This window comes from Psammomys obesus, unplaced genomic scaffold (assembly GCF_907164565.1).
Source record: "Psammomys obesus unplaced genomic scaffold, mPsaObe1.curated_primary_1811, whole genome shotgun sequence".
Lineage (NCBI taxonomy): Eukaryota > Metazoa > Chordata > Mammalia > Rodentia > Muridae > Psammomys > Psammomys obesus.
Window position 1 is genome coordinate 740,962 of NW_026596345.1, and position 22,969 is coordinate 763,930.

General features: G+C 44.2%; 1 protein-coding gene across 5 annotated transcripts in view; it reads left to right on the plus strand.

The window, feature by feature from the left end:
* Elmo1 (engulfment and cell motility 1) overlaps positions 1–22,969 on the plus strand; it is a 517,373-nt gene that overhangs the window by 82,392 nt on the left and 412,012 nt on the right. For 4 of the 5 annotated variants that reach the window (XM_055597231.1, XM_055597230.1, XM_055597234.1 and 1 more), the window contains exon 2: positions 13,871–14,025. In XM_055597231.1, the coding sequence (XP_055453206.1) occupies positions 13,948–14,025 (78 nt within the window). In that variant the 5' untranslated portion in view covers positions 13,871–13,947. Of the gene's footprint in view, positions 1–12,994; positions 13,014–13,870; positions 14,026–22,969 lie in introns of those variants that run through there. The other variant, XM_055597232.1, reaches the window with a different exon arrangement.

Here is a 22,969-nt window from a genome sequence, read left to right on the forward strand (position 1 = left end):
GGCTCCTGGCGCCATCATCTTAGTATTTGTTAGTGTTTTACCCTGAAGAACCTACGAGATAGGAGTTATGCTTCTTCTCCAAAGTAATGTGTGCAGATCCTTTGTCTAGAAGGTGGTGAAACTCAGAGTAGAAGTCAGACAGGCTGTGCACTGGGGCCATTATAAGCTTGAGACTGTCAGACGGCCCTGGACCTAGGAGCAGACCATACGGGGCTCTACCCCTCTCTGCTGAACTATTGGCTGGGGATAGATTCTTGGGGAGGGACAGTTTTTGTCTTGAGTTTTGTACCCAACAGGGAGCCTATCAGACATATATATGTCTGTGTATACCATCTGGATATACACAGATGGTCCTAGTTAAAATCAGGGATTCAAAAACCCAAAAGCAAAACACAACAATATGAAGGTAGGAAAGGGGGACCTCTAGGGAGAAAGAGGGGATGGCAATGGTGGAAGGGAGACGAGAGAGGGTATGAGTGTGAGAGTAAACTGAATGCATTATATACATGTGTGAAATTGTTGAACAGATCAATTAAAAGTGCTTAGAAAGACAGAGGGACAATAGAAATAGCTATAACTTAAGGAGAGAGGTCTCAGAAGAAATCAACCAGTTTCATCTCCTACCCTTAGATTTCTGAGCTGTGAGAAAATATACTTCTGTTTTTTAAAAACAGGAGGAAGAAAAGGAGGGGGAGGAAAGAGGATGTTGGAGGAAGGGGAGGAAGGAGAGGACAGGTTGAATGCAGTCTGTGGCTGTTACTGTCCATCTTCTGCTTTTTTTCCTGACTCAGGAGGAAATGGCCTCGCCTTTGCATGCAATCTATAGCAGAACAAAGAGGTCTACAAGAAGAGGAGAGTAAGCAGAGTACTAACTGCTTGGACTTTTACTAATTCTCCAGGGGAGTCCCAGCACACATTGATGCTGGCTACCCTATAGTCTGAGTCCAGAATCTGTCTGGAATAGTCCCATTTAGGAAAGGATACCACGATTCATACTCATACAAAAGCTGAATACTGGGCTTCCATCAACTCCTGCATCTCCCTCTTCCATAAGTCTGGAAGAACCATCTTTTGTCTGCTTTAAGCCTGGGATGCAGGATCCACTGTCAGCGGGATGTTTGTGTAAAATCCTCTCAAAGGATGTCTATAAGTGCAGACCAATAACACGAGCCCTCACAGGGTTTATCTTATACCAGATTCTATGAGTGTGGCTCCAGTAAGGGAGTACAGATACAGATGTAAAACTAGAAGTCAGAGATTTGTGAGAGAGCCTGCTGTAATGAATGAGGGAAAATTCACAGGATATGTTTATTCTGGTGGGTGTGGGGTTTGGCCTCCCGACCACGGGGATAAAATACAGTTGTCCCTCAGAAAATTGGTCTCAGGGTTCTTGCTGACATCCAAGCCTGTGACTGCAGAAATCTCTTATATAAAGAGGAATAACATTGTATATAGCCTTTGCACACACACACTTAAGGTTAAATCATCTCTGTACTTACAAGTCTCAGTACAACATATGTATCATATAAATAGCTGCTGTGTTCTATTGTTTTTAAACTGTAGTTAAAAAACACTTTCAGTGCATAGTTGGTGATGCTGTGAGTATAGAACTCACAAGTCCTGAGCATCACAGGGAAACTTGTGTTTTCCGTCTGATCTTTCCCAAAAGAATTTTGGGAAAGCTTCTGTACAGAGCTGAATCATCGCAGTACTTTTAGTGCCTACTGTACACAGTCTCTGGGCAGCAGGACTAAGCAGGCACAAATGGGCCATGTTTCCCCTCTGCCTGCTTGTTGGGATGCTCTGTCACAAGAGAGCAGATGGCCCTGTGGGAAGCTGGAAGGACACAATTGATAAAGTTGTGCAATAGCAGTGGGGCAAGTCTCTTCTCTGCTCATGCTGCTGTCCAGATGTTCAGCTGCCTCTGACTCAAGACCCTTCATGGGGAGGAAGGCTCTAACAAGTTGAGTCCAGGTCTCATCTCTCACAGAGAGTCATCTGGAGCTACTTGGTTGTGAACTAGGAGAGAAAATGGCTTTCTGTCATGTAGCTGGTCAGGCAATTCTCAGCAGGGAAGGTTGGTCCTCTAAGACCTTGGCACTAGTAATATCCATCCTCCTATTTACCTTCATACAGCTCTTTTCCTAGAACATTCTGCATCTCTTAAAACCCAGAAATTTGCTCCAGATCTTACAAACCTTCCAGGACTCCAGGTGAAGTCATCCTTTCCTCTTGTGTGTGGTAATGCTGTCATGTCTGAGTCTGTTGTGATAATTTAGAATAGAAGGGGTCCTGGACGATGTTGACTCTGTGTGCCCTAAGGTGACACTGTAGGTGTGTTGTGTTGTCCAGGTGACAGTCATTCAGGTTCCCTGTGACTGGTGAATAGGAACACCAGGGCAGGTGCTGCTCCATTGCTTTATAAATATTTCATCTTCACAGCTGTCTCATGAGAGGGCTGCCTTTTCACACCCTCTGATGGACCACAGCTGGCATGCCTATAAAAGCAAAGAAGTGAGAAGGGGAGAGAAATAGGATATTTGTTTCATCAAAGTTCTGTGCATCATAGGAGTTTCCCGAAATCTAGACCCAAAGACCGAAAGGGAAGCTTGCATGGCAGCTTGATGAAGGATGGATAGCTTGTGAACTGTGATGAAGGCTCTCTGTCTTGCTGGCAATGGATAGGCCTCGGCAGAAGCCTCCATTCTCTTCAGCTTCCCTTGTAGCACCCCTTCCTCTTAGGATCCAGGAAGATCCCTTCTGGAATGATGGTTTTACTGGCCAGTTGTCAACTTGACACAGACCTGAGAAAAGGGAAACACCAGTTGAGAAATTGCCCCCATCAGATTGGCCCATGGGCTTGGTTGTGGGGCATTTTGTTGATTCATGGGAGAGGCTGCCCTCCTGCAGGTGGATTGCATAAGAAGGCAGGCTGAGGAACTCATGAAGAGCAAGCCAGTGAACTCAGTTTTCTCCATGACCTCTGTTTAGGTCTCTGCTTCCAGGAACTCCTTGGACTTCCCTGACAATGAACTGTCACTTTCAAGTGTAAGATGAAATAGACCCTTTCCTTCCCAGGTTGCTTTTGATCAGGGTATTATTCCAGTTACAAGAAGCAAATGAGACAATAGTCTCTAGGAAGAAAGGAGAAAGGGGAGGATGACTTTCCAGGACTTCCCTTGTAGGCTTGATGGAGAGAAGCCCTAGTACCTTGCTGAAGGAAGAGGATGCCTAGTTTCTATGGCCTGGTTCAGGGTAACAAAGGAGGCAGTGACAGAAGAGCAGAGGACAGCTGTTCACCAGTGACCTTCAGATCTAAGTCCTCAGGGTGGGCAGAGCAACATACTTGGCGTGTGTTTCTCTGACTAGCACTGCCATTTTCAGTTCGGTTTGCAGATCAGGCAGAGGATCAGATATGATGTAACTTGTGTAGAGCTTTGGGCTGACACCCAGGCCACTCTCTGACCCTGGATAAACCTGTACCTATGTGGAGAATGACACTAACTCAAAGGACCAGGGAGGGAGTAAGAGGTGGAGGCCAGAGCAGAAGTGTGCTTGTATGCCTTCTGATTGCCTTTGCTGCTGAGGATGACTGTTTTGTGGTGGGGGGAGAGGGAGACTAACCAGTCCTGTGTTCTGCATAGCCCTCCCTACATCTGATACAAACAAATCTCCTTGGCTGGCCCTAAGGGTTCTGTGCAGCTGAGTAAGGTGGAGAGCGAAGTCTCACGTATTGTTTTTTGATCAGCAGGTTTGGAAACTTTGAGTGCTTGGCTGAGGGCTGATGGAAAGACTGCAGCGTTTCCTGTGGCTGTCAGTCTGGCTTCTGAGATAGGGAATTGGGCCTTGGCTCTGCCTCTTGCAGGGGAATGTGTGCATGTCACCAAGGGACAGGCCATGCAGGGAGGAGGGGAGCACTGGCATTACAGCAGAGGAAAAGGAATTTGAAAAGCAAATATCCAAAAAAACAGAACAAGGGAGGAAGTGTGTTCATTAGTTTGCAAAATAACGAGCTTTCCAGTAGAAATGCTGATTCCCAAAGCTGGGGAGCCCTGAGTGAGGGGAAGAGGCCCAACAGCCTGGTTTATTCTCATCCTGTTTTCCATTGAATTTCTCCAGGAGGAAAAGAATCTGGAATAGACCCATCTTACCCCTGAGCTGCTGGCTCCCTTTCTATTTCTGTCCAAGGAATAGCTCCTGTTTTTTAAAAAAAAATGCTGAAGGTTTCCTGGATTTTAAAAACAAATCATTGGCTTGAGTATTCCTTCATATATTTTTTTAAACAGTCTCTGCATTAAGGAGCAAGTGAATCACTCATTCGTTCGTTTGCCTGGAAATTTTTGAGCTGTTCCAAGCTACAGCAGCTGGGGCAGCCTGGAACTGCAGAGGTGCACAAAAAAAGGATTCCTACCCTTGGGCAACTGCCATAAACAAAAAACAAGTAAGGGTAGAGAAGAGCTTTGGTGGTGTGGGTCCTTCTAAGCACCCAAGGACATGTCTTATGGCAGTCTCCAACTTCAAAGGCCCTGAAGTTCACTTTCCATGTGAAGCTGCCATGTACTGCTGGCATTCATGACGGGGTGGGCTTTCTTTGAAGCAGACGAAAGACTAAAGGAAGAGAGAACAGGCAGCCCCATGGAACAGCAGCCTTTGGGTGAGGAATCGGACAGCAAACCTTTGCCACGGATTCTCTTACTCTTCACCACACCTGGGAATGACCCCCAGGCTGGACAGTGATTTGCCTGCTTCAAACTCCATTGCCAGCAGACATTGCGAATGGACTGTTGTTGATCTTAAGGGGAAATCTACCTGCAGCTACCACTTGGAGTACATAGATGTGGGGAACAGGGATGGTTACTTTGAAAGCAGACTGTGAGATAGCTGTGTCCCGGTCTGGAGGCCCATTCATGCAGTCAAAGCAGGGAGTAAGCTGCTCCTATTCAGGTAGACCATAACTAAATGTATTCTCTCTTCTTTCTTTCTTTTTTGTCATTCTATCCATTTTATCTCCTGCTAATTTGTTCCCAGGGATCTGCAGTTGTTTGAATTTCGACTTTATTATGTGAATTGGAAACAATTACATAGGAGATTTGGGAGGCTTTCCTGGACACAGTGTCTACCAGGTGATGGTAATTCAGTGTGGACTTAGGAAAAAAGTTTTCTCTGCCATGTTCCATTAATTTCTGCCCAGATTTATTCAGCAGTTCCCCTTTTCTTGAGAAGCTGAGGAGGCAAACAGCCTCAATTCATTATTTCCTAATATGCCACGAGAAGCCAGTGTCACAGGATGATGGGATGATGGTCTATGAAAAAAAAAAAAGAATCTGGGCAGTAGGATTGAAAATATTGTACATTGGATATGGAAACTTTATAGGACACATGTGTTATTTTAGCGTCCCGAGAAGTCCTGCAGTAAAGCCACCCTCTACCCCACCCCTTTTAAAAGAATGCTCTCTTTACTGCTCCATGGGTTTGTTTGCTCAGGCAGGTGTGGCCTGTGTTCTGACTGGCTGAGCTGCCTGTGTGGATGTGGACACAGGGCACTTTGGTGCCTCATCTGTAATGGTTCTTACTTCAGAGCCCTGTTAGCAAAGAGTATATAGCGCATGCAGCCGTTATTATTCGGTGTTTTCCAAGAGACTTGATTCTCTTCCTTTCTTTCTTTTCTTTTTCTTTTAGCATTGTATTCATTAGTATCTCAGAGAAGTCATGCTCTGTGAGAGATGCTGAAGTGAGACTAATTCCGGAAATCCATGTATGACTTCAGTGAGTCGTCCCAGGGTGGAAAAACAGCTCCTAAGCCCTAAGGACAAGGTTGATGCAGGGACTCTACAATTAGAGAACCAAAGTCAATTACCACTGGGTGGCAAACTTGGGTTGGTTAACTAGACTGTGTTTTATGCCAGTCATGTAATGGCAAGATAATAACTTGGGTGGGGTGGGGTGGGGTGGGGACAGTAAACAAATGGGGCAGGATTGGTGGATCAGGAGGGGTGCAACTACAAGTAGCAGAACCATGGCTCAGACTCACAGAAAAATGGGATTTATTTGTTCTTGCAACTGAGAAGAATATCAGGGACTGCAAAGGTGATGAAAACCAGAAACTTGGCAGTCAGGACCCTGTCCTCACACCTTCGCACTTTTTTTTGCCATCCCTCCCCGCACTGACTTTGGCCCTTCTTGCCTCTTCCCTTCTCATTGCAGGCTCTTGCCCCACTTGAAAGACACGCTCTGAAGACAGCTTTAGCTTTTCAGTCCTTAGTAGGAAGAGAGAGAATCCTGTCTGCCCACACCTCGTGGCCAGTCACCAGAAACAGACTTGTCTGGGTCCCATTTGTTCTTGGTGACAGTCGCTGGTGCCAGAGACACGCCCACGTATCATTGTCTGTCAGGTAGTAGTTGTTAGAGTGGGGCCTACCGCCCTAAAGGAACAGTGGAGAAGTTGGAAGGGCAGAGTTCTTTACAGCTGTGTGTAACAGAAAATGCTTATGTTAGATTCCTGCCCTCACATGCTGTGTAGGTTTTCATGGTTTCACGTTGAATTCATTTTTCTATTGGCTTTTAGCAGCATAAAAACAAACACATGTATTTCTTAAAATAATTCTCGCTTTACATCTCATCCCCCTCCTAGTACATGTGACACTGTTAGTGTCCACTTGGGAAGCAAGTCTGTGTAATGAATGTTTTAAAAAGTAAGATTAGAATCACTCTCCTTTAGCAGCCTTCTTCTTGATCAGGGGAGTCTCCTGTCTTCCCCACCCCAAGGGGCTGTTGTCAATGCCTGAAGACATTTTGTTATGTCATGACCCAGAGGTGCTACTGGCCTCTGATGGGCAGAGGTGGGGGACACTACCAGTGGCCCACAGTGCACTGATGTGTGCCTTAGTCAAGGATCATGTGATCCTAAATGCCTATGGTGCTGTGGAGCAGTTGCTTTGTGAGAATAGAAATTTCTTTTAGCTAAACTTGTTACTTCAACGTATGTGCACATTAAAGCCTGTATTTATTTTTAAAGAGCTTTTGCTTGTGATTTATTTCCCCTTTGATGAGTGTATGAATAGGGCCCTCGCTCAGTTGGCAGGGTACTGACTGAGCACCATGGTACTCTGAGTTTCACCCCCAGCACTGCCCAAAGTGCACACTTAAAATCCTGGTCAGCACTTCAAGGTCATTCTTGGCTACATAGTGAATTTAAGCCATCCTTGGCTGCACGAGACATTACCTATAGATAAATGACTGTATAAACATTATTTTTTATGTTTTTATATTTATGGTTGTGAGGCTGGCCTTTATCGGCCGAGCCATCTCTCCAGCCCTTTTTTATGCTTTTATATTCTTAACCAATCAATAAACTTTTTTAACCAATGTGATCGATAGCCATCCTTTATGATTTTAATTCTCTTCCTTTTATGTCCTTTATTGTGTATGCATTTATTATGCATCTCCTCTTTGAGATTGCTGTTCATTTTCTTTAGGCTCCACCAGTGTCTTCCTATACCAGAGATTATTGTAGAGGAGTGTTAGAGCAGGTTGTGTCCTCTTTGTTCCAAGTATTTCCTCAGGTTGTTCCTTTACTTAACCTACCACAGTGGGTTTTAAGTCCAGGACTGTTTCAGCTTCTTTCTATGAAGCCATACCTTATGTCCCACAGTTCTTGAGGACAGAGTCTTGGGATCTCAGTTTCCTTAGAGTTGATTCGGGAAGCCTCATATGCTTTTTTTTCTGTGTGCCTGCCTCTGTCCTTATTCTTGTCAGGACACCAGCCATGCTGGATTGAAGCTCAGCTCAAAATCTCATTTTTTACTTCATCACCTATTTAGAAGCTCTGTGTCCACTTACAGTCACGTCCTGAGTTTGTGGGGGTTAGAACTTCATCAGAAGAAGCAGCATGGAAGGTTCACGGTCCATTACAGTTACCATGGAAGAGGCGTCTCTTCCTCACAGTGTAGAAACACTTAGAAAAATAATTTAAACTGACCAAGATGTAGTGTTTTCATTATTTACAGCAAATAACTATGTCCATCACACAGCTGTGACAAAGAGTAAATAGAAGAATGTACCCAGCCTCTGCCTCCTCTCAGATCTTGTCCACTGTCTCTTCTGACACCTGTCTGATACCATTCATTCATGATGACAAGTGAAGATGCTGAAAAAAGGAATTTCTCTCCAAGTTTACATCATATTGCAGGGCAACGATAGCTAATGGCACATCTCCTTACATGGCAAATAAATGGCTCTAGTTATTGCTGGCCCTGGTGTTTGTCAGCAGCATTTACATACAAGGAAACATGGGGCTTCCACATTGATTCGGTTCCTCCCTTCCCTCACTTTCTCCTGAATGTTTACATATTCTGCAGTGCTCCCTGGTCTCTCAGGCTCCACAGACCTTTTTTTTTTTGACCTTCTGGGACCCAAGAATGACCACCAGGTCCCAGACAGAGATAGAATCAATCTGTAGAATCATCTTCCATCGTATGTAGTTCATTGAAACCCTCCACTATAGGGGGATACAGATTTCACTCTTGTCCCTGTGAATTTCCCTGGAAATCACTGTCCATCCATATGATTTATTAAAGAGAATGTCCTTTGTGAAATACGTTTCAGAAAAAAAAACAAAAAACCAAAGGCGGGGTTCAGCAAGCCTAGGGATCACAGCCCTGACTCAGACTGGGTGACTGACTCTGCCCCCACAGCATCACTGCATCACTCTACCACTTCATTTCTGCACCACAGCATCACTGGCCCATTGCATCACCTCATCATTGTATTATTACTGTACCACCTCATCTCTGCATTGTTGTGGAGTAGAGGTGTTGCTAGTTAGACATCCAGGCACTGTGACAGGTGCATGAGGTAAACAATTTAGGAGGTAAGGCTTTTCTTTTTTTTTATTTTGAGTCATAGCTTTCGAGGTTTCAGTTCACAGTTAGTTGGCTCTGTTGTTTCTGTGCTATTGTGAGGCAGAACATCATGGTGGAGCAAAATTGCTCACATCATAAAAGCCAGAGTGGGAGAAGAGAAAAAGGGGCAGGAGGGGCAAGTGAGGGGGAGGGAGGAGACTAAGGTATAAATTTTCAAGTCATGCTTCCAGTAGGCAAATTCCTCTCCCTAGGTCCCCACCTCTTCCTACCATCTTCCCAAATAGTGCCCCCAGCTGGGTCTGTGCTCCTAGCACGTCGGTCTGTTGGTTATTTAATTCACAGCAGATAATGAGATGGTATCAGTCTGCTTGGAATAGAATGATGGAGAACATCAAGAACAAAGCTTTCGCCAATCTAGTCTGTCTGCCAAGAGCCTTCTCAAGCCCCAGTGCCTACCTAAGGCAGCATCCTCAAACATGAAAACTAGAGAGCCCCAGGAAGATGAAGCATGCCTCTGAATGAACTGAGGCTGCTTTCAGTGGCAGTCCCTTCCTCTTTGCACAGACCAAGGCAAAAGGAAATGGGAACTACTCAACATTTTTTTTTTTAGACAGGGTTTCTCTGTGAAGCCTTGGCTGTCCTGGACTCACATTGTAGACCAGGCTGGCCTCAAACTCATAGACATCCACTTGCCCCTACCTCCTGAGAGCGAGTGCTGGGATTACAGTAGGTATGTGCCACCATGCCTGGCAGTGCTTAGCATTTTAAAACCAAGACTAGTGGCTCCCTCGCTGCTATTCCATAGGTGTTATTATAAGGCCATTTTCCATCACCAGAAATAATGTCCATGAGTATGTCAGAGAAAAGGAATGAAGGGTTCAGGTAAGCCCTTCTGCCGTTTCATGTTTCTCTCCCACTCTTCCACCCTGGTCTCCAGTTTCTGATTCTTTCACACTGAGATGAATTGGAAAGCAAGACAGATATCTAGTTAGGGATGGAGTGATTTCTGTCCCTTTTCTTGGAAACACGACTCAAGGAGACTTTCAGGGATAGAATGGGCCTACCAGTGGTTACAGAGCCACATGCAACTGAGATGTAGACTTTAGTAACTGACTTGCTAGTAAAAAGGGTGTCCTTTGTCTCATCTACTCAAGTGTAAGCAAGCTATTGAAGATCCATAGGAAAGTTACAGACTCCTAGTATTATACATGGAGTAAAGTGGATTTAGCAGGCAAGCAGGGGCACTTTAGAGTTCTCCGCCCACTCCTGGTGCCTCCAGAGATTTATGGTTACCTTGGAAGGCAGTGGTTAAGATGTCTAGCCAGCTGCACCGGCTGCTTCCCCTATTGTTTCTGCTCTCAGCGATCCTCAGATTTCAGTCTGAGTAAGAATTATACCAGACTGTCCTTCCTGATTGCATTAACAGGGCAATGTCAGGAAACCTGCACATCTCTTGATAGCTGTGGGGTATGATAAACTTAGCTTTCCCTTTGTTAGTGGCACTCATGAAATGTTAGCCTTCTGACCTAAAATGCTGACCTGGCCCTGGCTGTGTTCCTGCATGTTGGTAGAAACTGACAAGAGTCAAGTATTGTGTATGCTGTGCTAGGGCAAGCAAAGACTACCAAGAGACCAGACTTGTTGGCTAAAGACTTCAAACTATGTTCCTATCTGTTAAGACTGACCAAAAATGGGGCCAGTTTGGCCTGTGTGTTGATACTTGCTGCAGAGACAAAAACAAAAGAGCATTTACCTGTGTAGTTCTAGTGGCACTGCTCTGACCACCAATGGTCTTACTGGCTTGTGTGCTGTCTCATGACTGGCAGTGGGGGGGGGCCTCTTAACTTTTAGTAGTAAGGAGAGGTCAGAGATGCTGCTAGGGCTACGGTGCACAGGGCTAAGGTCTGGCAGAGGTCTCACCTTTGTCACGTGTCAGGAAGCCAAAGCTACTGAGATGCCGAGACGCTGAGACACTGCCATAAGCGTCATTGGGAGCAATAGACACTGCACATTCAAGGCCAGGACGACTTCCTTCAAGAAGAGTTGTGTGAAAAGGATTCCTCACTTTGCAAACTGTACCTCCAGCTCTGCTCCCTGCCCTGCTCTTGTCACTCTAGGCCTAGCTCTCCTGGGAAGGGAGCCAGGGAAGTGCCTGGCTTCCTCCCCTCAATGGGGGCTTTGTGCATGCTGCTCTCCTACTCTCTAGAGGAGACTGTGGAGTGCCCGCCCATTGTCTCCTCACCTGTTCAGCAGGTTTTCCTCCCAGAAATAAAGGCCAGTTAAAGTGGGAAGAGAACAAAGGCCTGCCTTTGATTCCTAGAAGGTTAAGTCACTTCTTCCTGTAATTGTAGACTGTTTCTTGGAGAGGTAGAGGGGTGTTCCATGCATTGTTATTTCTGTGATCTAGTCTCTTGATCACCAACCAGGATTGGGGGTTCTTTGTTTTGAATTGAGTTACCGGACATGTTCACAGCCTGTGTTTGCTTCAGCGCTTTTTCTTACTTTCCATTGTAAGGCATGTATTTGGATGTGGATTCTGAGTTGAAGTGATTTGGTGCTGATGGGGTTTGTGTTCCAATGTTCCCAGGTATTCAAGTAGGGCTGAGACAATGTAAAGCCAGTCTAGGCCCTCGCATACGTTGGTACAGAATGGGACATTGTAACTATTTAATAAGCCCCTCTTGTTTTTAGCTTTAAGCAGTTTTAAACAAAACAAGACTTGGTATTGAATTAATAATTATTTCTTCATGATATCATCCTAGAAAAATTAAAGTTACCGAAACACAATGCAGACCATTAAGGTTTTTAATATAGTTAGCTTTTTAAATAGCTGTGCATGAACTGGTACCTCTTGCCTAGAAGTCATGAACCAATGGTGAAAGCACATGCAGAGAACCAACTGCCCTCGGAAGCCTTCTTTTTCTTCTTTTGCCTGGTCTTAATTGGTTTCAGGGACTTGTGTATTTTAAGAATATCCCAGAAATGTTTTTGTCTCAGACCTTCTGCACTTACTCTTTCCCAGTCCAGGGAGTGATTGCTCAGCTCCCACATCTTTACTCAAACTCTGCAGCCCTAGTCAGGCTTTCCTTGCATTTCCTGTTTGCAATTGTGGTCCTGTTGTCTACCTCACCCCTCTGCCACCTCAAAATCACCAATACCAGTATGTGCTGATGAGCCCCTACCCCTGCTTTAGTCATTTTGTCTCTTGTTGGCCATCAACACCTAGATCTGCACCTGTGTCCTCAAAGCAGAAAGCAAGTCTGTCACCTAATGGAGGTGCAGCAATGATTTGTGGATGAAAGGTGAAACCACTGCTTTGTGGGTTTGTTCTTGCTGGGCGCAACTGATTAGCACGACAGGCTTTCTAATCTTCTTTAGCCCAGAGCAGTAGCTTTGTTTGGGTTTACTTCATTTGCCGGTCAGGTCAGCTGCACTGAAGCTAGTTATCTACACAACTGCTTCTGTCAATAAGGTGTCACCATTAACTCCGTCTGTCATCCCTGTCATCCCTGTGATGTGATGTTCACTGCCCATGGAAATCGGGATGGAAAAGGACAGGATTTATGCTGCTCTGATAAAGAGCTAAAGACATGTTTGATTAAAGTCTTCATATAGACTTGTATTTCTGGAAAAAAAAAAGTCCCAAGGACAGAGTTTGGACAGTTGTATAAGGAAGGGAACATGTGGCTTTCCATCATTATATTTAACAATGAGAAAAATATACGCTAAAAAGTGTGTGGAGCTGTGAGGTTTTCAGCCCGTCACGTTTTTCAGGCCGGCACACACTGCATCTGTTGGTGAGGCTGTGTGCAAGCAGGCAGCCTCAGGCATTTCTAAAGGGAGAGCACGTTGGTAGGGCCTTAAGGAGGGACTTTGGAGATACCTATCAAAATTTAAAAAGGAGTTTCTCTTGGCCCAGAAATTTTACTTCTGTGATTGTAATGTAGAGATAAGCTTTTAACATGAGAAAATATTATATATGCATACATTTATGCATGGTTTGTAATGCCACAGGTAAGAGAGAAATCATGGACTCAACCCACGGCAGGGACCTGGCTTATCAGGGAGGACACATGCTGATGACCAGCTTTGAAAAGAATGTTCCATTGTTGTCCCATATGGAGACCCAGAAGATACACTAAATTAAAAAGGGTACAGGATGCTGCCTTTGTATAAAGAAAGGGGAAAATGTCAGAATATGTTTTGTGTTTGTTTTCCATCCAGGAGGACACACTGAAGAAGAACATCAAGAACCAACAATTGAACAGCTATAGGGTTAGGGAAAAGGACTGTGGGTGGAATGACATCTGGGGAATCTCCATACTGTATATCCGTAGTAGATCACGTCACTACTTTGTCTCATTGAATAGTCAATGAGATAAAGAAATGGAGTCAGGAGAGGAAAACTGTCACTTCCTTTGTGAGAGACTTCAAGGCTCTCCTGAAAACTCCCAGGTCACTGTGTATTCTCCCTCTGGAAGACTGGCCTTGGGGAGGGGGGGTGTGTGAGCATGTGTAAACTGCTGGGGAATTTCTCCTTCCTCATGATATCCTGGTTGCTATAGCACAGAGCGGATCTATTTGTGACACACAGAAAATGCTTTAAATAAAAGCTACTTCCTGACCATGACTTCCTGGGCAGTGTGTTCTTCCGGAGACTGTTGAGCGCCAAGGTTTACATGTAGTCGGGGCGCGATCCCTGTTCATTCAGACCGGAGCACCACCGAGAGCAGGGTTCTGTCCTGTGGTAAGGGTCTGCTGGTTTGCTCCTGAAAAAAAACGTGGCAAGCTGAAACCCCCTGGGCAGTGCCTTCTGGGAGCTTTGCCTCCAGTGCTTTAGCACATCCTCCGTCTTTCTTTGGGGACCTGTGTTGCCTCTGGCGGTGGCCGGGTGGCTTCAGTCCCCGCCAAGGGGAGCATTTCTCATATACCAGTGAAAACAGGAAGTGATGAAGCGAGTTTGCGTTGTATCTACGCTAAACTACTTTCTTTTTGTCATTCCTCATTAGGTTTAGACACGTGTGACGGTCCGTCCACACAGTAGAATCCCCATTTCCACTGGCTTTGGACTTCCTCTGGTCCCACAATGCCTCCGCCTGCTGATATCGTGAAGGTGGCCATAGAATGGCCTGGAGCCTACCCTAAACTCATGGAAATTGACCAGGTGAGTAAGGCAACCAGGACTGGAGAGCTCATAACAGCGTTCCTCTCTGTACTGAGTGGTTGCAGACTTCTCCCTTCTCTAAGGGGTTGTAAAATCTGGGCAGTAAGTGCTGTAGTATAGTTTGTGCATATACACTGGCAATGGATGGGGCTTTTGTATTGCCTCATTTACTGGATGGTGTCAATACTGGGTTCCTGCCTGAAGCAGTAATGTCACCAGCGAGAGGGACAAGCTGATTTGGCTGTGAGCATCAGGACATCTGTGCTGCCCTCGTTTTACCTGATGGGACTCAGATAGTTCTAATATGGGCAAGGTAAAACTTACTGTGAAAAATGTTTTATAAGCTAGGCGTGGTGGTGGTGGCACACATCTTTAATATCAGCACTCAGGGAGGCATGGCAGGCAGATCTCTGTGAGTTTGAGAACAGCCTGGTCTGTAAAGCAACTCCAAGACAGCCAACAAACAAACAAAACAAAAACCCAACCTTTTTATCTCCAGAAGAACCAACAAGCATTTTGTTGTTATAGTAACAGCTTTATAATAAAATTAGTACAAAGGGGCTCAGTCTTGGATCCCAGTCAATCATAGTTTTATTATTGGTATAAAATGCACTGTGTGTCTAGTACATTATCTGGAATACAATACAGAATCAGAAAATACGTACTGAATATTAGGGGAACTCATAAGAATCATTTCATTTGTGAGCCTGGATGATTGACAGTCATGTGAAATGGCTCTCGTTCTTTGATTACAGATTGTCCAGAGAATCTGTTTTTATGCTCTTTTCACTGAAATCATTCTAGAAAAAGTGATTAAAGGGAAGAAAGACGAGACTTAATTTATACTTACAGGGTTCAGGAAACATAGTGCCATGCTGTATTTTCAATTAGAATGCCTTGGCAACTCTAACCATTATATTCTTGATACTACATTATAATTATATTCACAGTTCTTTCTTCTGGGCAGATTTTATCATCAGATTGAAGATCACTGCAAGAGTTACATGGCATTGTGTAAATTCAAAGGAGTAATCAAAACAAACTCCACCAGTCAAATCAGAATAGGTAGGCCTAAATTTCCATGTCAGAAAGGTTGCATTGTGCATATTGTTAAGAAGCGGCCCTCAGAGCAGCACCTGACTGTCATTTTAACTGTCCTCTGAGGGCACTGGAGAAACAACAACTACAAGTTAAAGCAGACATTCCCCATAGCTTTGGGCAGGTATCCAGCAGCCAGCACTCAACCTTCTTCACATGGGGGCTGCCCAGGACCAGTCACAGTTTGCTTTCTAAAAGGATTGTCTAGTGTTATTTGGCAGAGACTAACTGTAGTTGGGACTCAGTATGGACAGTCCGCGGGAATGACCACCGAAGGAAAAGCTGGTCCATCACTCACAGCCGTCTTGTGCCCTGCTGAGACATGGGTGGAAGGTCCACTCTGCTTCATTGTTTTGCTTTTATCAGCACGTGGATCTCAGGAACAGTTGCTTGCATCTTAGAAATGCAGATTCTCTGGCCTTTCCTAGACCATTAGGAAATGATAACAATAAAAGATTCCTAGCGTATCCCTGTGCACAGCATAGCTAGCTAAATGACAAGTGGTACCCAAGACAGGGTGCACAATAGAATCACTAGAGCCACTGGTTTATTGAGAGAGTCTCATCTGTCTCCCAGAGTGCTGGGATCACTGGCATGCTCCACCTTGCCCAGTCCTAATGAATTGTTTAATTTTGACTTGACCATGGTTGTGGGATAGGTAGTCTTCTGTGTAAAAGACAGCCTTTGACACGTAGTCCAACTGCTTGGCAAGTCAGTGTAATGCTCTCTGCCTTGGGCATGGCCTTCTCTGTATGTATTGAGTTTCGACAGTCTTAAAGAAAATGCTTTTTGTACTTTGGAACAATTTTAGATTTATAGAAAACTGTAAAGATTCTATGCTTTTACATCTATTTCCTTGTATTAAGCATACCCTAACATTAACATCATCACATAATTTTAGATAAGATGCTTGCTCCATAATCATATAAAATGCAATATAGTGTCCATATTTATATCTCATCAGTTTTCCCAGTAAAGCCATTTTTCTGTGATGTCTAATAGCCCGCCCCAAACTGTACCACATTTAGTACTCTATGTTTTTGGTCTCCACTGTCTGAAATAATTCTTTAGCCATTTCTGACAGCTGTTTTATGGAAAGCACTTTAGCTTGGGCTTCCCTGGTACATCCTCTCTGTTAAATTTGAATTTTGCATTTTGGGGTAAAGTACCAGAGAAGTGGTGCTGTGCCTGTCCTTTTCAGAATGACATGTCAGGAACTCTTCTGTGGCTCATTCTTGTTCATTATTCCAGTGTCATGGATGCGAACCTGGAACTGCAGAGAAGCCCCATTACCTGTCAGTCAGTGATAGGCCTGCAGGCTTCCTTTCCTCTTAAGATTTAACTTTTAAGTGGTTGTCTAAATTATAGTCCTTATGGCAATTCCATATTGAGACAGACAAAGAATGAGGAACCCAGGATCTTCCTGCCTGGGTGTATTTATAGCAGGGCTTCTGTCAGTGGTGTTTCCTGATAAAGTGAGAACTTGGCATGGGACTTGGAAACAAATCTTCATATGCACTGAAGAGTAGAAGTGATGACCACCAGGAGTTTCTCCTGGTTTTCTGCATCCTTTGGTTAGGATGCTATTGTCTGTCTGCCTCATGCCTACTGGGTAACTCCTATTTCATTAACAGGTTTTTGGTTTCTTTTTTTAAAGGTTAGGTTAGGCATTGCTGTTTTGTGGTCTTCCTCCTGTCATATCATGCCATCATTGCATCATGCTGTCACTGTCTCAACTCTGGTTGAGGTCCTTGAACCTTGTGCTAGACTCATCCAGGAAGTTTACACAAAATAAGCAGTGCCTAACTGCAGAGAATTTCATTTTGTCAACAAGGGTAGGGGTGTGTTTAATATAATAAACATGAGCAAAACTATACCGGCTTCCTTCATGTTGAAAAAAAGCCACAGGGCTAGAAGTGGACTTGTCTTTACATGCTGCTTCTCCAGTGTCTCGTGACCAGGCTTTCCTTGACAGATGGATGTTTCACCAGTAAATCATGGTGGAGGAGCTTCCGCTGTGGTAGTCATCAGAAGCTCAGCTGTCCTCTAATGGCACCTGTTTGTGAGGACATCTGCTCCTCGTGCACTTGTTTACATTCTTGTAAGTCTTGAGCAGATTTTTCTGTGTTTCTACTCAGCAGGAAGAGTGCTTAGGATCTTTCTGTGAATGGACTTTGCTGCACCATAGGACACATTCCAATGTCATCCAATGTGTTCCAGCCAGGCCACATGAGGCCGAGGAGGGTGGCTGTGAGGACACACAGAAGCTCCAGTGCTGTCACTTTTTTGTTGTCTTAGTTATCTTTCACCTGCATCTGTGGTATCTGAGCATCTGGCCAGAGGTGCTTCCTGAGTGGCCGTGCAGCTCAAAGGGTGATGGTAGTGGCGGTGGTGGTTGTGGTGGTGGTGTGTAGTACTGGTGGATGTTGTGTATGCTGGGGGTGGAATATGAATACAGAGACCCTGCATGAGTCTTTGCTTGGTGTTTCACCTGTGGAAACAAAGTACTTTAGATGGAGTAATAAACAGAAACTTGTTGCTCCCAGTTTTGGAGGCTGGAAGTTCAGGATCAAGGCAACAGTGGCTGAGGATCTGGTAGAACCTGTGGCCTACCAAAGGTTTCTTCTATGGATCCTCCCATGACTCCTTGGGGCACTTTTCCAAAGACTGCCTTCCTGACTTAGTCACCTATCACAGGATCCACTGCACTGTACCACCACAGGCTACTTCCAGTTCGCACTGAGAACACACACATTCCAAGCTAAGCAGTCCCAGGGCCCTGATTTCTGGGCTAGTTCAGTTTGCCTCCTGGAACCTTCCTTTCCTTGCCTCAAAAAGGGGGTGGGGCATGATTTGTTCTTGTGAAGATTATAGAAAATTCGGAAGAAATATGAAAATAAATAGTTTATTGCCTTACTTGTAGTCTTAATCGTCAAAGCAGCCATTCTTGTTCTTAGTTTAAGCAGGTATTCATTATATTGGAAACGTGGTCTAATTCTTTTTCATCTGCGTGTCTGTCACGAACAGCATTGGAAAGCCACCTAATTCCTGTCCTGCCTCATTTAGGAAGAGAGAAAAAAAAATGGAGGCCAAGTGGGAAGTATTACCTGGCTGCAGGAAACCACGAATTGGATATACAGGGAGCATGCTTGCACTGTGGAATAGTTGCTGGCTTCCCACTCCTCCACCAACATCCCTGGGCAACTCTGCATTTGGAAAAACAGCTATTGCATCGTGGCCTTGCCTTGAATGCTACTTCTCCAGTTCCTGTTTGACAGATGGACACTTCATTAATGAATCTGAGGAGGAGGAGCTTTCTCAGTAGTGGCTACTTTATCAGGGGCTCAGCTCTGCTCAGCCATACTCCATTGACACCTGTTGTGTTTGAGGGGACATCTGCACACAGACCACCACCACTCCTAGACAGCAGCTTTTCTGGTCCTGGTACACTCTTCACACTCAAGCAACTCTTTCCTACACCCCACCCACTCGCCTGAGCCAGAGCCTGGGCCAGGAAAGTATCATTGCTATGCCTGAGAATGTACATGATGATGCCGACTCTTAGTGCCTTCTCCCTCCTCAGCCTGTCTTCCTTTTCCAGGAAAGAGAGAAGAGGGGCAGGTGCTTCTCGCTTCTCCAGGCCTTCCATCTTATGCTAGGCCCATCCATTTCGTGGCTTTTAGCAGTCTTTTCCTGTTAACCTTCTGTCCTGCCTAGTGCTTCTACCCTTTTGACTCTTTTCTCTTTTCCAGCAGCAAACCTTTCAATTCCTACCTAGGAAATTTTCTTATTCCTTAGAACTCTGATTAGTAGTTAACTGTTTCACCATTCCCATGCCCATGATGTTTTTCGCATATTGGTGTGCTGTCTTGGTGCTATCTGTGGGTGAGTGGCACTTTCATTTGGAGCTAGGTTTACTGACACGGTATCTAGTAGGATCAGTCAAGTGGTCTTCCCTCAGGTGCAGTTTCCTTTCCTCTTGGTAATACTACACAGAATCTTCCTGAATCTTTATCCTCAGACATCAGTCAGTGCTGTGAGGCTTCACTGTGTTATTCTGTATTATGTCTCCTCCCCGATCCTAGTCTACTTCTGACCAGATCTCTTCTATCCTTAGCCCTCTCATTTATGCTTACCATGAATGGACAACTTTGGTCTTGATTCCATAAGCTCTCAGATGTTAAGCATCATCCTTGTCTAAGTGATACCTGTTCCCATGACCAGTGTGAGCTATTATCTGGCATTGCCTTCAAATCATGCTAGATGACAACATGGTTTCCATGTACATGCCTTCACATGTAAGTGGTTGATGAAATTCTCCAATTGTGAAAAAGCGTCTTGGGAACACTTATGGTCCAGTGGATGAGCCTTGTACTTTGTACACAAAATGTGACACTTTGTGTGCAAGTCAGTTGAAAGGCCAGTCATAGTAAGTCGATTTAGAAAATTGATGCCCAGCTGATCAAGGACCAGAGGGTGATGATGTGTGACAGACTTTTCCTGGGGAGACACAAGACACACATCTACTCATGCCAGATACACAGCCCATGACAGGGCCAAGTATATAGATCACCAAAGTCCAACTTGGTGAAACAATTAGTTTTATTGGCATTACTTACAGTAAGATGGGTGATGGGTTACTTACAGAAGCAGAGATGACTCAAAGACAGCTGCATCACCAAAACCAGTGACAGCTCATAAAGGCTAGAAACCTGGACCTCAACTGCACGGCGTAACAGCAGCTCCACAGATGGGAGAGTGCCCTTTTCTGTTTTCTTAGTTGGTCTGAGCCTTTGCCAGGCAGTTCAGCTGGGCTTTGTTTCTTATAGGCCATTTGACTCGTCCTTGCTTCCTTCAAGCTGCTAGGCTTGGCTCAGAGTTTTCTTTGCAGCTTGGCTCTTTTGAGAGAGCTTTCTAGCGGTTTTTACTGTTTGCTCTTGGAGAGGGAGAAGCCTAATGAATCTGATCAGTTTCAGGCACTTCCTGAAACTGTTTTGAGTTGTTTACTTCCTTTCTTAAGGAGCATCACTGGGGGCTGGAATGTTTCTATCTCAAGGAAACTATTTCACAACAGAAGAAAAGATGTCCCTGGTAAACAGACTTTATTTGGCTGGTTCTTCTTAATCAGTTCTGAATTCTCTGAGCTTCCTTATTCATTTCTGCCAGAGCAAATTTGTATTGCCCCATTTTCCTGTTTGGATGATTTAGAGAAATATTTTGTTTGAGGAAAGTGTAATATCTTAGAGGAAAAAAAAGATTATGAATGATTATGGGATTTTCTGGTGATTCCGATTCTCAAATCCAAATCCTAAGCATAGCTTCATAGCTTCCTGCAATTTTTCCCTAAGAAATCTGTGTTCAGGGTATCTGCGGTTTTGAAGCACTCTCCTGTTTAATAAATGCTGATTCTTTAGGGATGTGTCCATGTGCACAGATTTTCACATTCCTCTACCATCTTACTGCCATGAAATCCTCCCCGTGTTTTGCCTGACTTGCCCCTGCTGTGAGTCCTAGCTCCTGCTAATATCCACCTCCTCACCCAGCCATTTTCTGGATACATTGTAATACATTCCTTTTCCAACCTTCTATTTTTTGAGACTTTTTCATTGCCTTTCATTTTCATTTTATTTGCAGTTAATAAATTCTTCAGGCAATGTGATTTACATTTCTCTTGGTCTACACATCTCTTGAGATTGATTAGAAGTTCCTAGTGGTCAGTGTATGGTTTAGAGTGTTTGTGACTTGGGACCTAGCACACTGGTTTTTTGTCTGTGTGTCGAACATGGATTTGAGGTTTGAACAGCTAAGATAAAGATATTTTGATAGTCTTCATTTGCTACACTTTAAATAACAGCTGTCCATATATTGATGGGAAGCTTGTCTCCCCAAAAGAAAGAAAAACACACACACACACACACACACACACACACACACATATATGTTTTGGTAACCATGTACGAATTGATTTTTTTTTCCCTCAGTTATCGTGTTTTTATAGTATGTTTAAGGTATAATTCCGTAGGTGCAAATCTAAGTTAGACTAGACCTTTTAAAAGCTCATTAGTTGAGTAAAGTACATTCACATTCTGTACTTGGCATTTCAGAGTTTTGCTGAAATCCTTCCTATAATGGTAGCAGTAGTAATAATAATGGCTGCTATCTAATCAGCATGCACTGTGCCAGGCTGCATAAATGCTCTGTACGTAGTGTTTTGACATATTTCTATAGCCCTGATAGTTCTATGTAGAGTTCCTGTTTCATAATTATTCACAGGCTCATTCTCCTATGAAGGTGCTACATCGAATCCAGCAGTTTCAACACGGCTGCTCAGGCAACCATTCGTAAATCTACATCTCACTTTCTGTTGGCTGGTTCTGTTTTAGCCTCCCCATCTATTGTGCTCCTACCTATTGATTCTTCCTAATGACAGCAGTTTGGTTTGAACAGAGTGTACCAGCACAGGTGTGCCTGCTGCTCTGGTATCAGTGACATTTTCAGGGCCTTGTTGGGTGAAGAAAGCAAAGTCTACATTTTCTTGAAAAACAGTGGTCATCAAAGCCACATAGGGCCTGGCAGGCTAGCATGGAAGAGCTGGGCTCCTGGGCAGGCAGATTAATAGGGTATTTAAGATTGTACTCAAAGTCAGCACTTCCCCCTGGTGTAACCAGGAGAAGTTTCCAATTTGGTAAGGAATAATTGGCAGTATTCCTAAGTCCTTCCTTGCCTGCATAACACTGTGAGATAAGCATGCAGCTCTCTGCTTAATGATGCAGCCATTAGCAACCAGTTCTCATTCTCCTGTTACATAGAAAGAATGAACAGCTCATGTTTTAGGCAAATCTGGAACCGATAATAAAAAACTTCTCCTTGAATACATTAAATCAGATTTTCAGCTTGGAAAGCTGCAAATCCCGAAGTGTTTAAACATTGATTTTCTGGTCAAACACAACTGATGGATACCGAGCTCCAAATAAAAACACCAAAATTCAGATGGGGCTCTTAAGATAACAGAAAATGAAGAAAATTAGACTCAATTTTGAGAGAACTGCTTTTTAACCTGTGGTGCAGAAACGAGAAGTCATAGGATTTTCTTGCAGTTTTTTTTTTTTTTTTGGTGGTGAAAAGAGAAATGATAAGGGTTTTTTTTTGTTTTTTTTTTTTTTTTTTTTTTTTTTTTTCTCAAGCTCCTGGGTTAGATGCTTCTCTGTGCTGCTTTGCGCCTGATGATTCTTGGTTGTGGGAGCTGTCCTGCGCCTTCTGGGCTTTTAAAGGACATCCTGGCTTTACTCATTACATGCCGGGAACACCTCTCCTGCAGTGTGATGAGGAGAAATGTCTAGACATTGCCAAATATCCCTTGGGCGGTTGGTAGAATATCCTCCTGTTGAAAATGAACCAGATGAGAGCTCCCTAGCTTGGTATTACATCAAGATTGCCCAGGAGCTATTGAAAATACAAAGAGGATGGATGAGTGGTTCAGGTCCAGGGATTACTATTCTTATCAAACTCCCTTGGGGAATGATCTCATGGTTAGTATTGGATTTGGGAAACACTGTTGTTGGGTCCTGGACATTTACTGACTCTGCTGGCAATGTCTTTGGCTCCCACAGTAAATTTCAATGTCTCCTTTAAAGCAGATGACTCCACCTCTGCATCAACAACAGTGTCCTAGTAATTCCAAGCCTCTCCTTGCTTTACCCAGTAAAGAGTACACACATAACACCTTCAAGAACTCACTTGATGCCAGGCGTGAAATGGGTGATAAGCCAATGCTACTACGTTAGGCTTTTGTCCTGAGCTGGAATGCTACTGGTGGGGAAAGTTATCCCTTATCTGATTGTTCCAA